Here is a 24144-nt window from a genome sequence, read left to right as displayed (position 1 = left end):
TCAAATTGAACTTTTCATATATAGATATTTGTACGCTAAGGAAGGGCTAAACATCAACATGGCGACACCGGGACATTTAAAGTTGTCACGTTTTGTAAAGATCATTTGTTTACCAGTGTGTAAGTTGGGAGAATTCTATTGTCGATCACTAGACTGCTGATCATCTGTCAATGATATGAAGAGCTTAGTTTCAGGGCATTTACGACACCATATTCTGACAGTTTTAAAAATCTTCAATAATTGAACGATTTCTTGTTAATTGATACTAGCACTGTGATTAGAAGTGGATTCTTCGTTCCACTCCGCAACATTTCCGGTCGTAAAATAAGATGACACTTAGATAGTAGAAAGAGTGGGCAAGGACAGTGGAATTTGACCTGGATGCACAGAGTTCAGACAGGTAGATTAATTTGGTGAATTAAGTCAATTAATGCCCATTCCAAAGGTAGAGTGCGTACATGATGAAAGGAATATTGGCTCTGAACATTTGAGGCATATCAAATAGTTTTTCAACACTGATGTTTGATCTGCATCAGTTATAAGTTCTGTAAATGTTAGATTCTGAAAAGAATACATGCATTGATAAGAAATTTATTTCAACAACTGCATTTCGAAGCTATCTTTTTGGACATGCAGAATTTGACTATATGAGTTATGAATCTCAGAGGTTAAGTGTACTACTAAATAGATGGAACCTTTACTACTGAATCTAATGGGGAATGGCAGGAAACTGGATTCGATCTACATGCATTTTGGATACTCTGTAAGGGAAGATCAAGGCAGGGACGTATAATCTTATTATATGTCCCTGATCAAGGTGAGCATCTTGTATGTGGCAGAGTCTTTGATTTGAAATTCTTCAGGGTATAACTGATCAACATGGTTTAATTAAATGATACTTTTTATTATGTAAATACAACACGTCATCAATATGATTATCTAAAAATGAACTTTAAAAGATATGAAATGACATATACCAGTGGTGTTGTCTTCAGTGGCAAAGACTTTGAGAAAGTGAGGAGTATACATACAACAAAACTATGTATATTTACTTAATTGCTGGTATATAGCCAAGAAGCCCAACCAGTTGTCCACCTACAGTTTGGAAGTAGCAATTAGGGTTCAAGGGCTGGTCATGTGGTACATCTAGGAGACAAAGTAAATTTTACTTATGTTAGCTGGTTGACCACTCATTGCATACATTGGCAGACTGTTTGTTTCTCGATCATGAAGGAGTGAAATGCTGCATGGGTTAACTTTACTAAGCTAAGTTTGTGGTAAACTTATATGTCTGGTCGCCTGGGTGAAACATCCGTTTTTAAATCCTACAGGCCTAGTACGGGATATATACCAATGAGGCGTATATGTCGCCATCACGACAAAATGCCAGTGTCGCCATGGTAAATAGTATATCCTTACATCACATGACACAGACTCGAGTCAGGTGTTGACCTAAAACTTCTCTAAGTAAACATATTTAAGACAATCATGAGGCTGTTGAGATAGCTACTTATCTGAAGGATGGCTGATATATACAGGTGAATTTCTTTCTTTTCACATTTATATTATTAGGATATTCTTTTCTCAGATTTACTATAGCTTTTTATGACAGGTATTCTTTGTAAAAGTTTCAGTATTGTAGTAATGCATTATTTGCTCTAGAGTTTTCAGTCAATCTTTGTCTACAGTAGTTCATGTTCTGTCATTCTAGATTAACTTTTATATTCCTGTTATTACATTATAAATGTTTTCTGTTTGAGATGTATCTAAATATCGTATGTACATTTCATTCATCAAGAGTCTTGATGAATGAAATGTACGTACGTTATTTAAATATAGATTAAAGGTTAAAAATTAAATCTGTGCTATTTAAATGATCATTAGGAAGTTTGGATCATTCATTTTTAGTTCCTGATTCATGCTTGAGGAATGTCATTTAATTGTTTTAAGGAATGGATATCATTTTAATCATCAATGGACCTGGACGAGATGGCCCCCGATTTGAATCATGATTAAAACGGGTGTTAAATGATCCAAGATATTCATAATAGAATCTAGATAAAACTTACAGAAAACTGAGCTATGAGTCACATCACTTCAAAATGTATCACAGTGATCAATACATGTTGATAGATCTATTTCATACCTGTGTGGTTTTATTGTGGTTGTTTGTTCACCTTTGACCTAAGAGGCATTGTGGGTATTGTTTTTGAATTCAGTTGGTGTGTATTTATTGCAGTGTTTAAGAACAGCGTAATCAAGTCTCATTCTTTAGAAATTAATGATATCAGAGGATGATTGTAAAATTCAAATTAGGCGTAATTATACAATTTCTGATGGTTTCAGTATAAATATATAGATTTCAACTGTAAAAAATATTTCATTAATTGTCAACTAATTATTGAGTGTATAGGTGCTGGGGTGCTTCAGATGGTTGTAGAACCCTTACCTATATGGCCATTCATATTATTGCTAAACGTGTCATCCTGGTTAGGGATACTTGGAGCCACTTCCTACTGACTTGATTGGCGTATATAGAAAGACCTGCTCATTTGCTCAATTGATAGAGCAGCATGTTTGTAAACCGGAGAGGTCCTTGATCCAATCCTGACACAATGAAATAAAAATTACCTTTGTTACATGTACCATATTGAAGATATTATTTATATGTATAGGTACAAAATATTGACATAATAAGACAAGTTGTTTTCTGGAGGGGGTAAATAATAGCTACTTCCTACCAACTTGGCTAGTATATATATGTAGTAACATCCAATCATTAGAGCATCACACTTCATGTAGTCCCATGTTAATTTGATCCTTAATGGAGACAATGGAATAAAGATAAAATATGATCACGACCTCTGAGTGAGTGAGTTCACATGCATACTGGTATTCAAACAGATGATGAAGGAAAAAATCTGTCACACCTGTGGTATATGATTTACAGTATATCAATTCTGTTTGTGATCTTTCCTGGGGGCTCATGCAGGTGTTAAAGATTTTACATTTTTTGACATTTTTGACAAGTTTAAATAAATGAGAGTTGAAATTGACATTTATACATGTTTTATGTAAATTGTTTTAAACAAAATTGTCTCCTGATGTAAAAAAAACAACACCAAAATAAAAACATCTTGAAATGTCATTTACAAGCAACAGGTCCAGGAATAAGATGGAAAAGTGTAATAATTTTTTTTTAAAAACCTGAAGGAAACAAAAAAGAATTTTGTTTTAAATATATACTGTAAATATACATATTTCAATGGTGAACTGATTTTAGCATTAATCTGATTTTAGTGCTTTTCCTACTGAAAACAGTGTGTTAAATTATGACATCATCATCATTATGCTAGCCACTTGAATTTGCCAAGATTATATAATATGTTAAGAGTAAATAAGCCACCATCTGCTGTTTAATGTTGCCTTGACTATTGACAAAATAACTACTATGTAATCCTATTTTTGTTTTCAAAATAATTTTCATTATAATATAGCCATGAACTATTGATTTTTCAAAACAGATTTTATTTGATTATTTCTGTCTTCCTGTAAAGAAAATCAAGTTAATTTTTACAAAGAAATGTGTAATGATATAAAAATGAAAATCAGCACAGACTATGTGTCTCTAATGTACTGTTGATGATACTGGTATGTGTGGTATTGTGTTGTGTGGTAATGAACTGATTACTCAGTGTTAATTGTCTGTAGATGAATATGCTGAAATCTCTTTTGGGTGTAATTAAACGAGAACCCTATCTGGCTCTCCGTATAGATTTAACTGTGGATGATGAGGTCGGCAATGACATTAGCTTTAATGACACACCTGGTGAAGGTAAAACGTTATACAACATAGCTTCGTAATCAGTTGACAGGTGGTATATAGCAGTAATTAACTCTCCTCAGGGATGTTAATGTGTATTACACCCCACAGGTAATTCTCAGGTGAAAACTTAAGGCCACACTGGCATTAGGTTTATATACCATTGATTTTGTCCTTATTTGGAAACAGTTATTTGACCTTGAGGGATATAAAAGGTCACTAAATAAGACTTGAAAGTCAATATTTAAAGGTCTGGTAGAAAATGTGACCATTAATTTAACTCTAGCCTAACTCAGATGAATGGTCAAACTAGTAAGATTTTAGTTGATAAGAAATATACACAACTGTTATGTAGGTATTAATTAATTGTCCTTATCATTGATAATAGTGGCCATTAAATTCAGGTGAACCTTATTTGAATGTAGATTTTCTTAATTGATAAGAGGTCAGTGATTGTCAGTTAATATAAAGCTTACATAATCCTCAAAATTATACCATGAACTTTTCAGGTAATATACCTGGTACCTCTGAATTGTGATAGTGTTATCTCCCTTAAAATAATGTTTGGTTTGGTTCAATGGCTTATTTTGTTTAACATCCTATTAACAGCCAGGGTCATTTAAGGATGTGTCAGGTTTTGGAGGTAGAGGAAAGCCTGAGTACCCCGAGAAAAACACTGTGGCCCCCACCTTAAAATAAATAAGTACTGAATATCCAATGTTTTATAAATAACTTGTCATAATAATTGAATATTGTGCAATTTCTAATGTCAGTTTTGCTTTTCAACAAATAAAATCAAATTTGATATTACTCTTAAATATTTCCTATGTTTATGACCTTGTGGAACTCTTGTAGATATAGATAATTAGGGAAGATAGGTAAAGTTCTGTGATTAGGTTTTTTCCTGCACACCTATAGTATTTTGTGGATGGACCAAAATCAATGAGAAGTAGAGTCCATTCACAATTACAGTGTGGTACAGGGATGGGAATATGACAGTCAAATGCTATCTGTGTATACAGGTGTATTATGAAATGCTGCAGGTGTGTATGGTGCTTAACACCTTCTATTGGTCAGCAAGTGTCCTGACCCTCAAAGGTGTAGGTGCATAAGGAGGACATATATAAAAGATGATGTCACTGTGGTCAGTCTGTGTCTGTCCTAATGGTTATGCATGACGATGACTGTACATAGCTAATACACTTCTACCTGTACATGATGGTCAGTTTTCATTTGTTCTTATGAATTATGCAAAGTGATGACTGTACTCTGACTAGGACCACCAATACACATGTAGGTTATGCCTGTATATATAGTGACTGTAATAGACCTGTATATGATTATAGTGACTCCTGTACAGTGTAACAGCTAGGTGATGACAGCTGGACAATTTACACAGCAGCCATACTTTGTTGTACATTTGGGATTTTGATCTACGATACATATTTTGGATTTCCCACCTGTGTTACATTACACGAGGATTCAATATTCTCCATATGTACAGTATAAGGTACAGATAACTTTTTACTGATTGTAATTGGTCATTCAATTTACTTCTGGTAGACAATCTTAAATACCTTGGTGTTGTAATGTTAAAATGTAAAAATGTGAACTTGATATATTTTATAACAATTGTAAAACAAGTTAATATAAACTTATATCATCTTGTTGGCCCTGATGTAATGTTATATTTTGGTACCACTTCAGAGGCCTGTATACACTCACAAGTTACTGTTATATAGAATGTTGGTTATCATTGACATCTGTGTGGTCAAATTCAGTATGCTTACAACATCTAAATGTACTTTAAAATCATTTGAATGCAATTATTTGTGTATCCAATGAATTAAAAATTAGCTCTCCGAAGGGTCCATTTTGCAATACTGTACAATACAGAGCTTAGAATTTAATTTAGAGGAAAAGACAAAAATGATAAATTGATGTTATAATTATAAAGAAATTAAGGGCATAGTGAGGTTTTGCTCTAATTAACCATATATTATATGTAACCTGTATATTTTACCTGTATAATTAAAAAGACAGTTATGGTAATTGACAGTGTCCCTTTATAAGCTGTGTATAGTACATAGTATATCAAAGTCCGGTACATACTACATGCAGGAAAGGTTGGTAAACGTTTCCTTGTCTTTCTGGTGTCTGAATGTAAATGAGGAGATCTGTGACTTGTTGACATGGCTGGGTGAACTTGACTATACTTATATATCAAACTTTTAAGATGAAGAATGCTTTATTGACTGTATCAAATCAAACTCATTTCATGTCTTTCATTATAGATATAAGGAGAGAATAAAGATAAATGGTAGGAACATATGATTAGATAGTAGCTATTTTTAATTCCCAACTTGTATGTACGCCTTAAATTTTTTTTAGATGATATTTGAATTGTTAATGACTTCAGCATGACTGTTGATTAAATGATAAATGTATCTTATAGGAGTGTAACGAGTGTGTACAGAGATCTATTGTCTGTGCGTATATACCTGCAAACATTTACCTGTCTATACCTACTTGTGCAGGGTCAATAAAACTGCGACACAGATTTGAGGGATTTACCTGTAAACAGTTGGATTTATGACATCAGCCGTTTGTTTAGAATCCTTCTGTAGGTAAAATTCATGCTGGTGTTTATTAACATATTATTCTACCTGCAGCTTCCATGGTGTGTGATCACAGGTAAAGGGATAGCTTTGTATCTATAGCATTGTGCTGATGTCACAAATTGGCGGTGTGACACCTTGTAGACATACATTTATCTCACCGACATTTCATTGACATTCTCTGAAAGGTTTCTCCAAACTAAATCTGTCTATAGTGGTTTTAGAAATTTCTGTCACAGTGATAAACCAGATAACTAAATGTATTTTAGAGTATTCTTCTCACATTTTATGAGAATATTATTTGATTGTGTGGTTTGGGAATATATGGAATAAGTTAATCTTGTGATGATACATAATGGCTGGGTGCTTCAGTGGCTTGAACGTTTGTATGGAATATGAAGAAGCATGTATAATGGAGCGTGACTAATATACAGGAAGTTGACAGTGATGTATGCATGCTGACCTGCTGTAGACTGTGGTGACATATTGTACAACATTTAGTATGGTATCTCATCCAACATGTCTGACAACACAAATGGACACCAGCCAGGTTTGTTGATTTGATGTTAAAGGAAGTTGGTTTGGATTTGAGATTCAGCTCTCCAATATGCCAGGAGTCGGATAATCTTTGTTGATGATTCCTGTATCTGTGTTTGTGATAATTTCTAAAGATGTCCTCAGCAAAATGCCTGGAAAGATACTCTGTTGATTAAAGGAATATAACTACTGATGCAGTTGATTAGACATTCCTTTTGGGAGTCAGCAAAAAAACATTTCTTGTGGTATAAATTTTCTGTTGTGTACACTTGGCATGACAGCATCAGGAACCTGATTGGAAAAAAATTCCCTACAGAACCAGAGGAGACGCAACAACACACAATTAAAAGGCATCAGATGTAGATTTAGTTGCTGCTTGGATGTTAAGTAACCATCTGCCAATGTTTCACAGTGGAGATCTCGAGGTAAAGACTTGATCATTGATCTTTGCTTGTGATATACAGTTTTACCAGTAGATATATCGATTGATGTAAGTCTGGGATAGAACAGTTGTATAGGTATCACCTTAACTATATCAATCTCCTGTACAGTTTTCACTCTCCATCCCAGAAATTTATCAAGATAAGATCGTGCTTGTCTGGTGGAAATGGATTTCACTTTCAAACAGAAAGATTAAATTCTGTCCTTAGGTGTATAAATGTAGTAAATACAGGGATTTATGTCACTGTTGTAATTGGTCAAATGCTTTACTAGATCCTTTGTAGATTCCTGGCAGAGAATATTTACTGATTTGAACAACTTAATATATTGTGTTTATATGTTTAATCTTATCAGTAAGATGTTTCCTATTTTCTTAGCAGTGCATCTAAACCCCCAACACTTGGAACAGCAGCTGGAACCTTCTAACCTTAGAAATCGTCCTTATTTTCAGTTGTTTTTTCATTCTGATTGCCTTGTTCAATGTTCAGCCATCGAAGCCTTTTTTTTATTGTTGATGTACTTTCTGTTGATACCCATGTTCAAACTGACATTAGTGTTTCCTCCCATGATGCTAGCTGGTGACTTGTTGTTGTCATTTTCTTCAATGGTGACTTGGATAAATGTTGACATATCAAAGCTAAATTTCCTGTATAATGGTCAATTTTTTATTTCAAAGAAATCAACTGTAGGAATAAGATAATATTTGCTGTATAATATGACAGCTTGTCTAACTTGTGGCCATCAATCACTTTGGCCTGGGGAGGCTGTCAAGGAGGCCTCCTTCTATAGGGGAAAGGTCAAGGTCAGCTGTATTTATATATATATATAGACGTGATGCAAGTGTAGAAATTAATATTTTTGAATTTATAGAATCACATGACTTCATTGATTGCTGATGCAGTATACCTTGAACCTTTAAAATTCTTTTTAGTATTTCTTTTGATAATGGTGAATGTAACTGTCTTCTCAACAGAAATTTATTAAATTGCATGTTCTGTTTGCAAACTTTGGCATAAAAACAAGCAGTAGGCATCCTCAATATATCATCGGTTTGATATCTTATAAAATTATGCTAATTACTGGTAATACCACCCGTTAGATAAATCATATATGAAAACGGTCAAAAGCTAGTTTGTGAAAAATGTTGGTTCATGAGTTTTTAAAGCTGCATCCTAGAAAGTTTGACATTATTTTCAAGATAATTTTCAGAAAATTATAGGTGAAAATTTTCATGAATCAAGGTTTTTAAAGCAGGGCGTGTGATTGTTATAGATCTGTGAAGTGGTTCAGCTGTGATAACAGGAGATTGCTAGGAGTCAGATGACAGTACCAGGGGATGTATAACTAATGGCTGATAAGTCCCAGGTGTGTGTCAGCCAGATGACAATCAACCTGGCTTACTTGTGGCATGTTTGCTACATACTCTGCCTGTATGTATATGATATATTTGGTGTAAGTCAATACAAGACTTATCTAGATATATATACCTTATCAGAAAAGCTTTGGGTCTCCCTAAAATAAATATTAAAATAAATGATCATTAAAATCCTGTGGTCAACCAACTGACCAATGAAATCCAGTGATTGGAATTTGTGAAAAACCTGAGGCTTTGTTGATGATTGATATGAAAACTCATGGATGTTTATTATGGGATAGGTAGAGTCCATTAACAGACAGTTACAAAATTCTCAAATCAACATCTCAGTACATATACCTGGATTATTAGATATACCTGTCACATACCTGCAATTCCTGCTGGCAAATCATGCTAACACAAACATGTAATTAACTTACAGACATGAATGTCTATACCTACAGATCTACTCCAGCCAATACTGGCTAAGGAAATCCCTAGGGGGTTACAATAACACCCAGCCTTTCTTTATTCCCATCACTTTAGGCAAGTATGTGCCACCATTTCAAGCGTCTAGTGTTCTCTTAGATGGAGGGTAGAAAACTTACAGTATATAGGTAGGTAGTAATTATACTACTTATAATCATAAAATAACTTTATCTTTGATAAAGGTATAAGATGATTACTTCCCCTGCTGAGAGGGGAATGGACCAGGGGACCACTGAGTAAAGATGGGGTAGTGTTACCTTTATAAGAGCTATACCACCTCATTTTATTGTGACACCTGGATGTCTACAGCTTTCTCTGTCTGCAAATGGCAATAAAAGGACTTGTTAGGGGAAAATTGTTTATTGTAAGAATTTTTTTTTTTCATTCATGGGCAATGTTTTACTCATGTAGTCGTCCACACTGTTAGTTTTTTTGTCCCTCTCCCCGAACTGTCTGGCATTTTGTCTCAAAATAATTTTTGGCATGTTTGAAGTGATTTAGCAGTGTATTGAGACACAAATAAAATGAAACTATAAAGAAAACAGAGGGTATATTCTAGAACTCCAATGGCTGTAAAAAAAAAAGCCACATTTCATATTGCATTTGTAAATCATATGGTTTGAAATTTATTTCTCAGTTTGTTCTGGTCCTGAAGACGTGTGATTCCATTATTTGCTGGCTTGAGGTACAATTTTATGGTCATATTATTAAATTAGTTTGTATTTATCTGGGGATATGATGATGATGGATCTCATTCAGTTTGCTTTGGTATTGTTTTGTTGGAAAACATACATTATTTGAAGTTAATAAAAGACTAGAATTCAAATACGATTTAAAAAAATCACTGAATTAATCGTGCTTCTATGAGAAAATATTTTCCAAACATTATATTGATCCACATGCCTGAATCCAATTAAAGAATCCTATTACTGAAAGATCAAAATATTTACATCCATGTTGCAGCTAGTGCAGCTCTTATGTCATTTTACTGGAATTAAATTCATTGACATCTTAGACTTCAAGCACTTTGTAGATAAACCTGATCCAGGTCAGAGTGAAGTTTGTACTCTGGGTGAATATCAGGGAACTGTGGATTTGGAATGTTGATGTACATAATTACAACCTATCATGTTACATTGGAGAATTTCACTTCTCTTTTGAACATTGATCAGTTTACTGGCCTTTACTGTAATTCAATTTAATTTAATGAAGTCAGACTGTGTGTGACTAGATGCCCAAAGTGATGGCATGTTTTGGGACATCCACACTAACCTGTGTTAATTGTCTATAGAAAATGACAATAATTTAATGTTCTACTTACTAGCAGTTCCTGGAGATCATTGAGCAGAAAAGATTTTATTAATCCGTATTTATAAATATTCTAGGTTTTTTAAGTCTAACATAAATATATGCAAGTGCTTTGGAGGCAACAAAGTAAGATAAGGAGTGTAGTTTGCACGTTCATGTTTATATCAAGTTGTCCGATACATTAACCAGTATGTACCTGGCAACCAAGTTTTGTATGTGTCGTCACATATTATATTCAGGCATTGAAAAATACATCAAATAAAACCATTAATCTGAAGCTTTCAACAGGTTGTCTTGTGCCCTAGTTTACAAAGTCTTTTTTAAAAGTCGATCCATATCAGGTTTTCAATGGATCTATATACTTTGTACTTGAAATTTTATTTAAAAATCCAAAATGAATCGAGGAAGAGTACCATTAGTCCTATATCATTCTGTCGTCCGACTTGAAAGTGTGCAATATAATCTTTAACTATACGCCAGTGACAGGTGATCTGGAATAATTGTCGCATCACAGACGAAACGTTTATCTACCCAGATTTAGTGCTAGATAGCGGAAAAGGGTGTGTGATGCTTTAAATATCTCGGCTGATAATGGATGGGTGTAATTGTTTCACATTTGTCAAGCAAAGGTCGTTGGAGTTGGACAGTGTCTGTCCTTTCGCAGTGGGCTCCACTGTTATCATTACTGGGTAGAATTTACCCCGATTTACAGTCACACGACTCGACTGTCACTGAATGATATCCCGTCAGTCCTACCTGTGATTTATTTTACCTGTAGAGGATTCACCTTCTGAGTGTTATAGCTAGGTGTTTTACATCCATTTGACAAAGGATAAAAATATTGTATAGTGGCAATGTTGAATCAGCATTTTATATTTTCCTCATGGACACATTCGATCTATATCAGGAGTGGACAAATCTGACTGTGTTACATCTGGATATAGGTTTATTATCTTCAGATACATGAAGCTGACAATGACAGTGGATTATAGTTTCATACCTCAGTATACTGTGACCACTTAAAAACAGTCGGTTTAAGTTAAAGTTTATACCTAAAATCATAGTTTATCTAAATACCTCAAATAAACTGACTAAAGTTTTGCACCTGGATATAGTAAAAGATACCTGTATGTACGTCACTAGATTGTTAGGTGACAAAGCCGTATTTTTGTCATACCAGTGAATTGAGGTTTTTCCAGTATATAGTACCAGTTATTTGGTGGCATGACTTAATTCTGTATGTACTGAATATAGAGTTAATGCTGAAATCTGGATCAGTATATACATACTGTAACAGAATCACTGTGATACCTGGATTTTAATTACTGGTGTTAGTGTTCAAGATGAGATTTCAAAATGGAATATGATATCTGTGGTGTAGGTATACACATCATCATGAAGCCAAATATGGTATGTAGGCACTGATGTCATTGTTATATGATAATATAAATATACCTGATGTCAGCTTACAGTGGTGTGTTGACCTATATAAACAGTTAGGTCTGTTTATAAACTAAATGTATTTACATGTATAATGTCATCACCAAACACACTTTCAGCTCTTACAGGGTCAGTCTATCATATCACATAATTTAGGATCTATATCTTGTGAAATAATTCTACTGCATCTGGTTTTTTATGCTTTACTATAATTTGCAGGAGATGTTTGAATTTGTGGATTCAGACTTCTTTATATCAAAACAAAAATAGTTGATCTATTTTATTATAGAATTTCATCAATTGTTTAGAATAGTGTAATGTATTTTATATTAGATATCTAATTTTCCGGTTACCAGGGTATCAAGATTTTGTTTACTTCTTTAAGACTTTCTGTCAGTATAAACAGCCTACAGTTTGTACCTCTGAACTTATAGTGTACCTTTGTTTCACTTCTAAAATCAACCGCAGGGAAATGTCAGATTAAGACAGTATGCTAAATGTGCCTCTAATTATGAAGAGTTCCGATAAGGAAGCATCTGGAAGCGTTTTTTGTTTGATATCCTAATTTCTTGCTAACTAAGTTGAGACACATCAACACTAACCACTGCCAGTAATCAGCTGAAGGCTTAGGGCTAAAACACCTGTACTGATTTGAGAAGCAAAGTTAGGTTAAAGTCTATTGTGTAATGTGCTTTGGTACAGAATGCAGGATTTTCGTACTGAAATTGTAAGTAAATAAGTGTTGTAGATGATGTTTAAATCGGATATCTGAAAACCTGTAATACTGTAAACCTGCATAGTATACTGATGATCACTTTGATGACTTTGTGCATTAGAATCATTGGACTTGATTATGATTAATTGCACTTTCTATATATTTTTTTCTGTGCCAGATACTGTAGGTGATAATTCATCATTTCACCAATCTGTTTAAATTCAATTAACTGCGTAAGTTTAACTGTGACAATTAAAGTATGCGTGTTTACAGTATTAATTTTCAATCATCAAAACAAAGGTTTCTTGTACAGTATTTAACTCTTCTTTTCTCTTTACAGTCACCAGCCCGTGGAATCATCAAGCCTATAGCATTCAAGCCTGTTGTTTTGAACCATAATTACGTCAACACTCGCCGGATGGTGGACCACAGGAAGTACTCTCAGCAGGATGATGGGTATGGGTCGCAGGACTATCCAATGACCAATCAGCGTAATGTTGCAAATATGTCACATGGATCGCTTAACACGGAGAGCGACCGATCGGCTAGTTTCTCGAGTGATGGTCACAGCAAACAGTTCAGTCCAGATCGGCCAGAGTCTATTCGCTCATTTCAAATGGACAGTGATCATTCGACGAGTTTTTCGAGTGATGGACAAAGTCAGAAACAATATACTCCAGAACGTTCAGAGTCCATACCTTCGTCAAATATGAGTCGCATTTCTGTGAATCGTTTAGATGGCTATGTGCAGACTCCTTCCCCTAGTGACAGCGGAGTAGGTGAGTTGGAGGCTATGCTGAAGGAGAAGGATGCAGAGATCAATACATTACGAGATGTAATGGAAAAAAATGAAAAAGCCATCTTTCAGGTTTATGAGGAAAAGAAAAAATCTTGGTCTCATGACATGAAACAAGTAAAAGATGAATATGATCAGAAACTTAAAGTACAGCAGAGAAAGTCATATAAAACAGAGCAGGTTTTGTCACTGCAGGTGTACAAATTACAGCAGGAGAAGAAAACCATGAAGGAGGAATGTGATCGGAGTAAAACCGAAAATGAAGAGCTGAAAGAAAAAGTGAAGTCATATGCGCAGGAAACTGAAAGACTAGAATTAGAAGTAGCAAACATTTCGTCACATAGTAAGTCAATTTCGGATGACAATGAAAGTGACTTGCATCTAACTGTGGACAGTTTGAATGACAGTCTTGCTCTTAAAACTGAAGAAGTTATTCAGCTACGTAAAGACTTAGAGGAAAAACAACAGGAACTCTTGGATAAGGATGAGGAAATTGGTGAAAAATTTAGAGAAATCGTTGCAAGAACTGATGAAGTTCAGTCTTTAAAAGACAGTTTGCGAAGGGTCTCTCTAGAATCTTCAATAGAAATGGACACATCTTGTGTTAGTGAAAAAGATTTAAAATCCGGAGGAAAATCTCCTAATTGTGATAGAGTGAGATCCCCTGGAACCTCCATCTTGGCTGGAGAAGGCCTTAATGAGGAGGTTCAGCGACTTCGGGATGAAATTGAAGCCCATCATGATGTTCTTGAGAAAGAAAGAGAACAATGGGCAGATGAAAAGAACAAAGTGATTCGCTATCAAAAACAGCTCCAGTTAAATTATGTGCAAATGTTTCGTAAAAATAAGCTTCTTGAAGCAGAAGTGGAACAACTGACACTGGAACTTGAGAGTAGGGATATTAAACTCATGTCTATCAATGGAGAGGAATCCGTGTGCTAGGGTGGCTATGTGCAATAAGGATTATGGTGCTATACTGTACTTTTACCAAAACATTATTCTTGGAAATCCTCAACTGAGTTATTGATATGTAGAAGAATTCCGAGTGATACGAAACAAGAATACCTGTGAACTTACATAGCGAATCAATGTGTATAGAAATCAAATATACATTTTGTGTATATATTAAGAAAATGTGAAAAAAATATTCATTTCAGTACAGAAACTTACATGATATTCTTACTTCTCGGAACGTGACTGGATCATGATGAGTGCAACAGAACATTCTGGTTTTTCATTGCCGTTTAGCAATTCGACAGATCTAGATTTCAGTTCTACTTAATTCACAAATCTATATTTCAGTGTTGAAATACAAGTACATATTGCATAGAGATTTGACGACAGGTTAGGTCAATGGCATATACATTAATACCAGTGTTTCTATTGATTTGTACCAAGAAATATTCCATACCATCCAATAATTAAGCCCATGCCTCATAGGAAATAGGCCCACACCTGTCTATTGGTGTCACTGTTCCATAAAATCACCAAACCCCTATACTTTGCGACTTGGGCATATTTTGAGATAAATATGATATACAAAATACAAATATAGTCAAATGAGAAGCCAGATATGTAATTTTCTCTGTTGTCATAAACAAACGTGACAGTATAATACTTCCTGCATATTGTATGGCAAGAATTTTTTTTTTTATGATAACTCCACAGCACTTTATAATCTTCTATGTTAATAACGTCTCCTAACTAATTCTATCATAAGATAATTATTTCCCTACCTATATTTTTTTTCAAAGACAGAGTTATCTGGAAAGCTGTGTAGCTAACAATAGATATCTATATCTACTTCAGTTTTAAGCTGATTATAATTACATATCAAAGGGAAAAAACTTAAATGATTTTCATATTAATACAATTTTATTAACTAGAAATAACAACAAAACTCCTGTTAGCATTCTTCATTTTTCTAATCTAGGTAAATTTTTACAAGATACAATATATACCAACATTTTCAAATGATTGCATGTTAGTAAAAAAATCCAAGCTTGCTTTTTTTTGGTTTAAAGTCAATGTACCCTCTGGCCTTTTCCACCAGACAAAAGAAATTTTGTCAGAAGATAAACAAATGACCACCCCAGATATTTCATCTGTTAAAAATGTCTTACCTTTGGCAGAAAGGGACAGAATTCACTCTGGCTAAATTCTGAGTTTAACTAATGAGGTAATAAAAAGCATTATAGGTAATATTATTAAAGACTGATACTACCTAGTAACAAGGGAAAGCCTGGCGAAACTGAATCTTTAGAAACATGAAACAATATTTAGAATCCCTGTACATGGAAATTATTTTTAGGCACAGCTGTCTCTTACGGGTCGTTAAGAACATCATTTCATTGATGTCTTTTTAAATGAAGAAAATTGGAAGTGCTGTGTTATAGAAAGACAATTTGATCCACAAATTTTAATAACAGAATTTTGGTCTTTTGTTTCATCACAAGATTTATAATGTCTGTTCCATCATAATATTATTGATTAATTGTAAGACTTAGATGTTAAAGGCAGCATATTTTTCTTATTAATGATTAACTTTTGTATACATTAGCAGTCGCTTGTTAAAGAAAAAAAAAATATGTGGATAGAAATTAAGTCCTTGTACTGGAACCTCTTGTATATTTATTGAAAAAACAATTTACAGAACAGATTATTCTTAATTGAGGTATATGCAGATCTTACTCTTGGCATTTAAAAATCTGGTCAAGTTACGTTACAGGTCAAGTGCAGCCTGGGGGAAATTATCCCTCCAGTTTTTCTTGTCTTTTCCCTTGTTTGCAAGGTAATTTTAATTACTGTAGTATATAATGTGAAAGCATATAATTATGTTCATCATATAGTTTCTGAAATATTGGTATGTCAAATACAAGTAGCAGTATGTTGAGTTGTATTTTTGACTAATTTTTCATACAAGCAAAAAAGCATTAAATAGAATTGTGATTTAAAAAAGAAAATACAAGAATATAATTTTTTGATATTTTTGTTTCTTCGGAACTTCAGGTATCTAAAATTACATTTTTGTATAATATTTTAATATGTTTTTCACTGGTAACCAAGTTTATGATTTATCAGAATTATAGTTTTAACGAAGTTTCTTCACTCTGAGTGAAACACATTACTGACTTCCATACTGATAAGCTTTTCCTGGATTCTTGAACTCTTGAATTACTGTGAAAAATTCAGTGAGTTTGTGTTACAGCCTGTTATTATTCCTGAGAAAATCTACATGATAAAAATCAGTCCAAAATTTATGAACATTACGCACCAGATGATATGACAATATAACTTACTGACCTTGTGGTTAAATTTTGAATTAAGAAAAACTCAGAGAAGCAGATATTAAAATAATAGGATGTTTTTGTAGGATATTTGATGCGTAAAATACTTAATGAAATAATACTCCCAATGTAACATTACTAATTAACCATTTCTTTTTATTGCGTTTTCTGAACTAAAATGACTGATTTACCTTCCTAATTACTACATACTTGTCTGAGCAGCTAGACCACTGCATATATTTTATACACTTCGGCACTCAATCCAGTCTTAGCAGTGTAGGGGAGATAAATCTTATATATTTAATGACAGATTGTGATATCATTTCTTACTGATACAATCTACTGCAAATCTTTGCAACATAATATGAAACTGCCTGAAAATGATTGATGGGATTACCTTAGTATTGTTGTTATGTGATTTTGAAATGCAAGGATACAGTAATAACCATTTTACTGTAAGGGGCACAGAATTGGAGGGACAGTGTATAGAGGATGGGGCACAAGATATGGTAAATATGGTACAGCTGTTGCCATGTTTTCTCTACATTGGTACTACCTATATAGATATGTACATACTAACCCTGATATTATATATAGCATTTACTTGAAGGAATAATTCAATATTCCAACTTCAGTTGTATGGAGTCTTTCGTGGTTGTTGAATTACAACCAGTGATTTTCTAGTCAAGACACAATTTTATTATCCATTTTAAGTGTGAGCAAGTTTATCCAGTCATTGTCATTTGTAGCTATGTGGAATATAGCAGCTTATTTTTGACCTTTGACCCTCCAAATCATTCCTTGTTTTAAATTAATGTCCTTCATTAAAATGATAACACACAATGATATAGAGATGAAAAAATGTTTGCATGGAAATAATAAAAAATAATCCTTCATTCATGCATTCAAATATATATGTATTTTACAGTTGTTGTGAGACAGTTTTTCTAAGATTTATTATTTCCTAACAGTTACAAAAATAAAAAGCATTTTATGCATGTGACCTGTTACTTTTGGGGGTCAAGGTCAGTTTGACAATTAGTCATAATAGAAATTTTGCATAACAGCAATTTTCATTAAATTGATTGGTCTTGCTTGCAGATCATTAAAAATGATGATTAATGAATAAATTCTATGAACATTATTTTCCTGGTTTGTGTTTTCATTGCAAGTTTTGCTGTTGTTTAAGTTGGAAAACTATTTGTATATGTATGTCGCAATACTTTTGGCCAGCTTGAAGGAGGGACTTGTAACCATAGCTGACAAAAAAGTTTGTAAGAAAATTCAAGGAAATATATACCTGATGACTGGTACCCTCTTACCAGTGTGCATGGAAAAGGAAAGGATTATGAGGGCAAGGGTAATGGCCCATTTTGGCTGATAAATGTTACAGAGAGTAGTCGACATAAACATCCAATACTGGTTGTGATATACCAAAGTCTATTCACATTCGTACCTTAGCTTCTAACCTCAAGGATATGTTTTACAACATCAATATTGGTTTGTGAAAGGAAGGCCAACTGTACTTTGATAAGCTTTTAGAATTAATTGACAATTGGACAGAGCTCGAGGTTCTAGACCAAGCACAGGCATATATATGATTATGTTGCTTAAGGACATTTAACATCGGCACATAGACATGACACTCTACTTCACACCCACAAAATCTATAGCTATTGGACAATGCAGCTGAAATGCTCATATCCATGAACCATTACATCATCCCCTTCGCAGATGAGCTATGTGCCAAAGCTCTCCTGCATTCAACCTCTAAGCATACTTGGCACACAAAACTGTCCCTCTTGTTGTTATAATGTGCTGCTTCATGACTAAACCTCCTAGTCATCAAAGAGTCTCCAGGAACATTGTGTTTCCATGCTGGCCAAGGAAACCCTACAGGATATCAAATCCCACCGCTGCCACCAAATGTAACGTTCACATGGGTACAATGGAGAGGTCACCCATCCAACAGCTGTCCATGCTCAACGTTGCTTAACTTCGGCACATAGACTGGAAACTCAACTGCTCAGCCACAAAGCACTAATGTACTATGTAGCTGCAATGGCCATATCCACGAACCATCACATTAGGTTATTACATAACCACCAAAACAAACAACCACCTCAGTTTTACTTTTCTACAAGTTGACAATACAATTACATGTTTGTTACAGCTAGGGTAATGTGGAGAATGATTGGTCCACTGACACTTTTAATCACACTGAAATTTCATACCTGGATATGACACTTTGGTTTGGTTTGTTTTTGTTTAACGTCCTATTAACAGCCAGGGTCATTTAAGGACGTGCCAGGTTTTGGAGGTGGAGGAAAGCCGGAGTACCCGGAGAAAAACCACCGGCCTACAGTCAGTACCTGGCAACTGCCCCACGTAGGTTTCGAACTCGCAACCCAGAGGTGGAGGGCTAGTGATAAAGTGTCAGGACACCTTAACCACTCAGCCACCACGGCCCCTGGATATGACACTCTGCCAGTCATATCATACTAACCACAAGCTTGTCAGTAATCAACCTGAAAGCTGAACCTCAAACAGCAGAGTGATTACATATTATTCATACTATAGTCTGTCCCTGTCGGGTAACAGAACTCACAACCTCCTCTTATGACCTTCATGTTTGGGTGGATCCTTAACCATAAGGCCAGAGGCAAATGTTTGACAAATGTCTCAATAGAGGTAGCCGATTTATTTTGGTCCCCAAGCAGTAGGTAGTTGGGCCATAATGCAAATCCCAAATTCTTCTGGGGCATACCACATAAGTCATCTTTTACAAAACATAGCTGATAATTAACAGCAAATTAAATTATTCCTGTCATCCCAAGGATAGCTAACACCCCAACAACAAATGAGAGGCCTACTTCGTTTGTCAATGAGGGTTATAGTAACTGGAACATTGACTTACTGGAACATTCACTTACTGACCTAAAGATTCATTAAGATTTATTCGTTTGGATTGAAAAATGGTTTCACTAATCAGAGACCTCTGTTTTGGTAACCATGACAACAAACTAGGTGGTGACTGGTAGGGGTTGGATGCCATACAGTTCATACTGTCTGTAGTAGAAATAAACAGTAATTTAGGAATAATTGTCCAGAAATTTACCTCATCTTTTAAAAAAGGAGCAAAAATCCAAATAAAACATTTTGAATTGAGAAATAATAATAATAATATTAAAATGGTCCCTTTTGTTATGGTAAAGAATACACACAGTCTCCATATATTTATTTGCAAAGGTGAATGTTTACCAGAAAAAAAAGATATTACAAATGAAATAAATAGAGGATATTGAATGATTTTCCGTTTAATATAACATATATTTCACAAGTATGACAGAATATCAATTTTTTTCACGAGTGCGAAGCACCAGTGAAATTAAATATCGAACTATTCTGTCATACTAGTGAAATATATGTTATATCAAATGGGTAACCATTCAATTTTCTTTTTACTGCATTTTATATACTTAAAAACAAAATAAGGAACATCGAAAAAATTAAGTGTCAAAAAGTGTGGGAATTCATGACATCATCTCTTTGTGACATTACTCCATGTCATCTTGACGGCGCCATTTTGAAAGAAGTTATCTACGCTATATAAGCGTTTTCTGCTGTTATCAGAGAATCTGAATGCATGAAGGTCACGTCAAATTAGTATTTTGTCAAAAACTGGTCAAAAACTGGTCTAAATATTTCATAAATACAGTAAAATAACCAATTCATATATCTTCGCTTCAATTGGAAAAACCGACAAGTTTCAATGAGGTTAATACAAAGGTTCACTCTGATTGGTCAAAAACGGCAAACTGATATTTTCACTGCAAAACTTATATTTTCACTGCTCATCGCTGTAGTGAAAATATAAGTTTTATTAACTTGATTTTCTATATTTCACCGGCAAAAATACAATAAATTAAAGTAAATAAGATAAAAAGAAACAAGCAGATAAAAAAATATAAATCCCGGCTTTTTGCTACACATGATTTTTGCGAATTCAAAAGGTATTTAGTAAATTAGAGTGTAATAGGAAGGAGTAATGAAAATACCCTATCAGCGCCTGGAACTATAGCAACCACTCACTTCTTTAACAACCTGTCAACACATCCTGCTAGGCTATAGGAAAATTCCCTCTTGCATGAGCTACAGTTAAGGTGACCTTAAGTTTCCCCTTTTATACTACTCTCTCCTTCACAAAAAAAATGCTTTGCCCCTGACCCCTCCATCCTAAAAAAAAATATTAAAAAAAAATATGTTATTTGAGTCCTCGAGGCCTCTCAATCTCCTATAGCCATTGATACTTTTAATATGTAATAGGTAGGAAGGAGTATTGAAAATGTGTTGGGCCTCGAACTAGTGACTCGTGCTTTCTGATGAGACGTCCCAACACTAGGATAAAGGTAAACAAATGCTAGCCTGAGATACTCTCCAAATTAATAAAAATAATTGTGATCCACATTTATCCACATTTGATTATTTAATTGAAGATATCATTATGTTAGTGTTTAGTCATTACCATAATTAAATCATAAATCAGTTGGTTGGGAGCCACAGTGCCAGGTTAGACCAATCTCTTTTTTTCGCCAAGGAAAAATAAAACCCGTCTGAAAAAGCAACATTTCAGTACTTTCAGCAATTTGATCGTGAAATTTCACTCAAGCTGATAGGTAAGGAGAGATAACTCCCCTTAGTTGACAGCTTTAGTAAAAGCTCATCAATTGTATGTCCCTTTAAAGAATATTTGTTATCAATTTTAACACAAAATATGACTAAAATACGCTATTAAGCTGTTGATTTCGAAAAGCTGGTCCTAAATGACACCAACTTGCGTTTGGACGTAAATTCGCAATTGCTGATTCCAAATCTGCTTGGGATCAAAGCTTGATTTGGACCCAAGCACCCAAACATCCGGTTGAGTCAGGCGCGGCCGAAATAGCTGTGGATTTTGACAGAATGCAGAGGCTAACCTCACTATTATGGATAATCGTCCTATTATGTCATTACCACCTGGTGTGGAGCTGTAAGTATTCATGTTTAATGATCGGTTAGTATGCCTGTCCTCAGAACTGGGGTCAAATTTAGCTGAACGGAGAAGATCATCACCTTCAAAGTGAAAGTTGTTTTTTTCATCAATTGTATTTTTGCTGCATCCACAAGCACTTGTATCTGGTAATTAACAACCAGAGTTAATATCGAATATCTTCGATTATATGTACTGAATAATTTTATGCGTATTGTATTTATCGAGGATATTGAATTTTAACTTGATGGGTTAATTATCAGACCAAAAAATGCCTGCATGTGCTGCATCACAGTGATCACATAGCTCGATCTGTTGACGACAGACGTCCTTCTAACAAATCTAATGAATGTATTTCGCTGAATTATAAAACGAGAAATATTATGTTAATTAGAATATTCGAATCAGTGGCATCATTGCAGGTGCAAAGAAACCTAGTTCTTAATTTCCTATTTGTGATATGCAGAGTTAAGCCTATATATTTGTTTTCTGTAACGTTACATTTGTAATTAAATTTTGCATATTAAATCTTTTAAAGATGATATGGTCGCCAACTATTTTAAAAGGTTAGCGAGAATCTGAAGACATATACATCTTTTACATTGACTGTAGCTGACTAGGTTGTTATCATTTATCCATCACAGTCACGCTTGGCTGCCATATAGAACACATTTGTTACAATAGGCTATATATAGCATTCTCTATGCCTGACTGAACCTGGTATATGTTGCCTGTAGCTGCGAAATGTCCTGGAGACGGTGTCCTGTTCTGTTGAAAATAAACAAAACAAAGTTATATAAAAAATTGAAAGTAGAAGAAATTATGTTGTTAAGGCAAATAATAAAATCACCATATATCTACTTGTCATTTTTTTATGAAGACTAGCATACATGTTAATTAACCTCTGAAACCTCCAATGAGGGAGATCTCAAAAATCGACATTTTTTTAGGTGATATTCCTCATGGGCTTGCGCAGGTGTAAATTACCTGGGGCTACAGTTTGATATTTAAATTTGACAACAATGGTTAATTTTAAAGAATAATGATAATAAAAAAAATAGAAGAAAACAATTAATTTAAAAAAAAAATGTTTTCAGAAATTTCATAGAAAGGAACTGTATTTAGTGAATTATATTATTAATGATGTAGTCACTTGAAATTTGCAACCAGTATACAAAGCAACTACTTATCTCCTTATTTTTTTTTTTTCATTATTTTGTTCTGAAATATTTCTAAATGTGTCAAATTATCTCCCTTCCTTTCTCAAATAATAATTACACGGTAATTTATTTCTTTTTGTTTTACTAGTAGTTCTATTATGACATTATAAAACAAACTTCTTAAAAAGTCTTTTTATTTTTTTCTGACCCAAATTGAAATCCAGATTTTTGTGGCAATTTACGACTTTATATAAGTATTGACCAAGTAAAGATGGCAGCAGTACAAACGCTGGTACTTACAGCTACGATTAAGAAAGGCATTATTGGCTTTCATGTGAGTAAATCTTGTTGGCAGATATTATCAGTGTTTGTTCTTGAAGTGATGTATCCTGGTTGTAATCACAAAATTAACTGACCATGTCAAATGAAGCCAAATACAGTTGTAATGTATACACCGGTCGGCAGGCATGCACGATGAGTGGTGACCGACCCTCTCTCACCAAGCCCCAGGCCAGGGCAGCTACACAGGTGGTGGGGTTGTTTTTATTACATAATCAGATTAGGGCCGAAGTGTCTGAGATTTCCAGGGTTTTATGAGGGAAGACTGCTCAAATCCGGGAGAAATTTAACCCCGATTCGGGAAATGTACCTAATCGGGATTTAGGGGAAATTTAATTGATTTTCCGGGCACTTCCCGCGTAATCCGGGAAGGTTGACACCTATGGACTAGTACTTGACTTGTTGGTCTGTAGTTATGCATATTGCATTTTGGGACCAATCTGAAAACAACATGGCCGACAGGCAGCCATCTTGGATTTTGATAATTGAAGTTTGTTATTGCTATTTCTCAGAAAGTACTGAAGGGATCTTTCTGCAATTTAATATGTAGGTTCCCCTTTGTCTGTAGTTATGCATATTGCATTTTGGGACCGATAGGAAAGCAACATGGCCAACAGGCAGCCGTCTTGGATTTTGATAATTGAAATTTGTTATCGCTATATTTCAGAAAGTGCTGAAGGGATTTTTCTCAAATTTCATATATAGGTTACCCTTGATCTGTTGTTATGCATATTGCATTTTGGGACCGATAAGCAAACAACATGGCCGACAGGCAGCCATCTTGGATTTTGACAATTGAAGTTTGATA

General features: G+C 34.3%; 2 protein-coding genes across 14 annotated transcripts in view; both read left to right on the top strand.

Moving 5' to 3' along the window:
* LOC117339162 (leucine zipper putative tumor suppressor 2 homolog) overlaps nucleotides 1-17952 on the top strand; it is a 90634-nt gene extending 72682 nt beyond the window's left edge. For 9 of the 11 annotated variants that reach the window (XM_033900587.1, XM_033900590.1, XM_033900585.1 and 6 more), the window contains one exon: nucleotides 13066-17952. In XM_033900587.1, coding sequence (XP_033756478.1) covers nucleotides 13066-14463 — 1398 coding nt within the window. In that variant the 3' untranslated portion in view covers nucleotides 14464-17952. Of the gene's footprint in view, nucleotides 1-7161; nucleotides 7404-11258; nucleotides 11981-13065 lie in introns of those variants that run through there. The other 2 variants (XM_033900593.1, XM_033900592.1) reach the window with 2 other exon arrangements.
* A 3787-nt stretch (nucleotides 17953-21739) lies between these two features.
* The window catches only part of LOC117339393 (ADAM 17-like protease), a 54620-nt gene continuing 52215 nt past the window's right edge, over nucleotides 21740-24144 (top strand). For all 3 annotated transcript variants that reach the window (XR_004535183.1, XM_033900956.1, XM_033900955.1), the window contains exon 1: nucleotides 21740-21837. Coding sequence is in view for 2 of the 3 variants with exons in the window: in XM_033900956.1 (XP_033756847.1) it covers nucleotides 21771-21837 (67 nt within the window). In the remaining variant the exon portion in view is untranslated. The remainder of the gene's footprint in view (nucleotides 21838-24144) is intronic.

The sequence above is a fragment of the Pecten maximus genome, chromosome 12, assembly GCF_902652985.1.
Source record: "Pecten maximus chromosome 12, xPecMax1.1, whole genome shotgun sequence".
NCBI lineage: Eukaryota > Metazoa > Mollusca > Bivalvia > Pectinida > Pectinidae > Pecten > Pecten maximus.
Note: the sequence above shows the minus strand (reverse complement) of the source record. Positions and strands in the feature narration are given on the sequence as shown.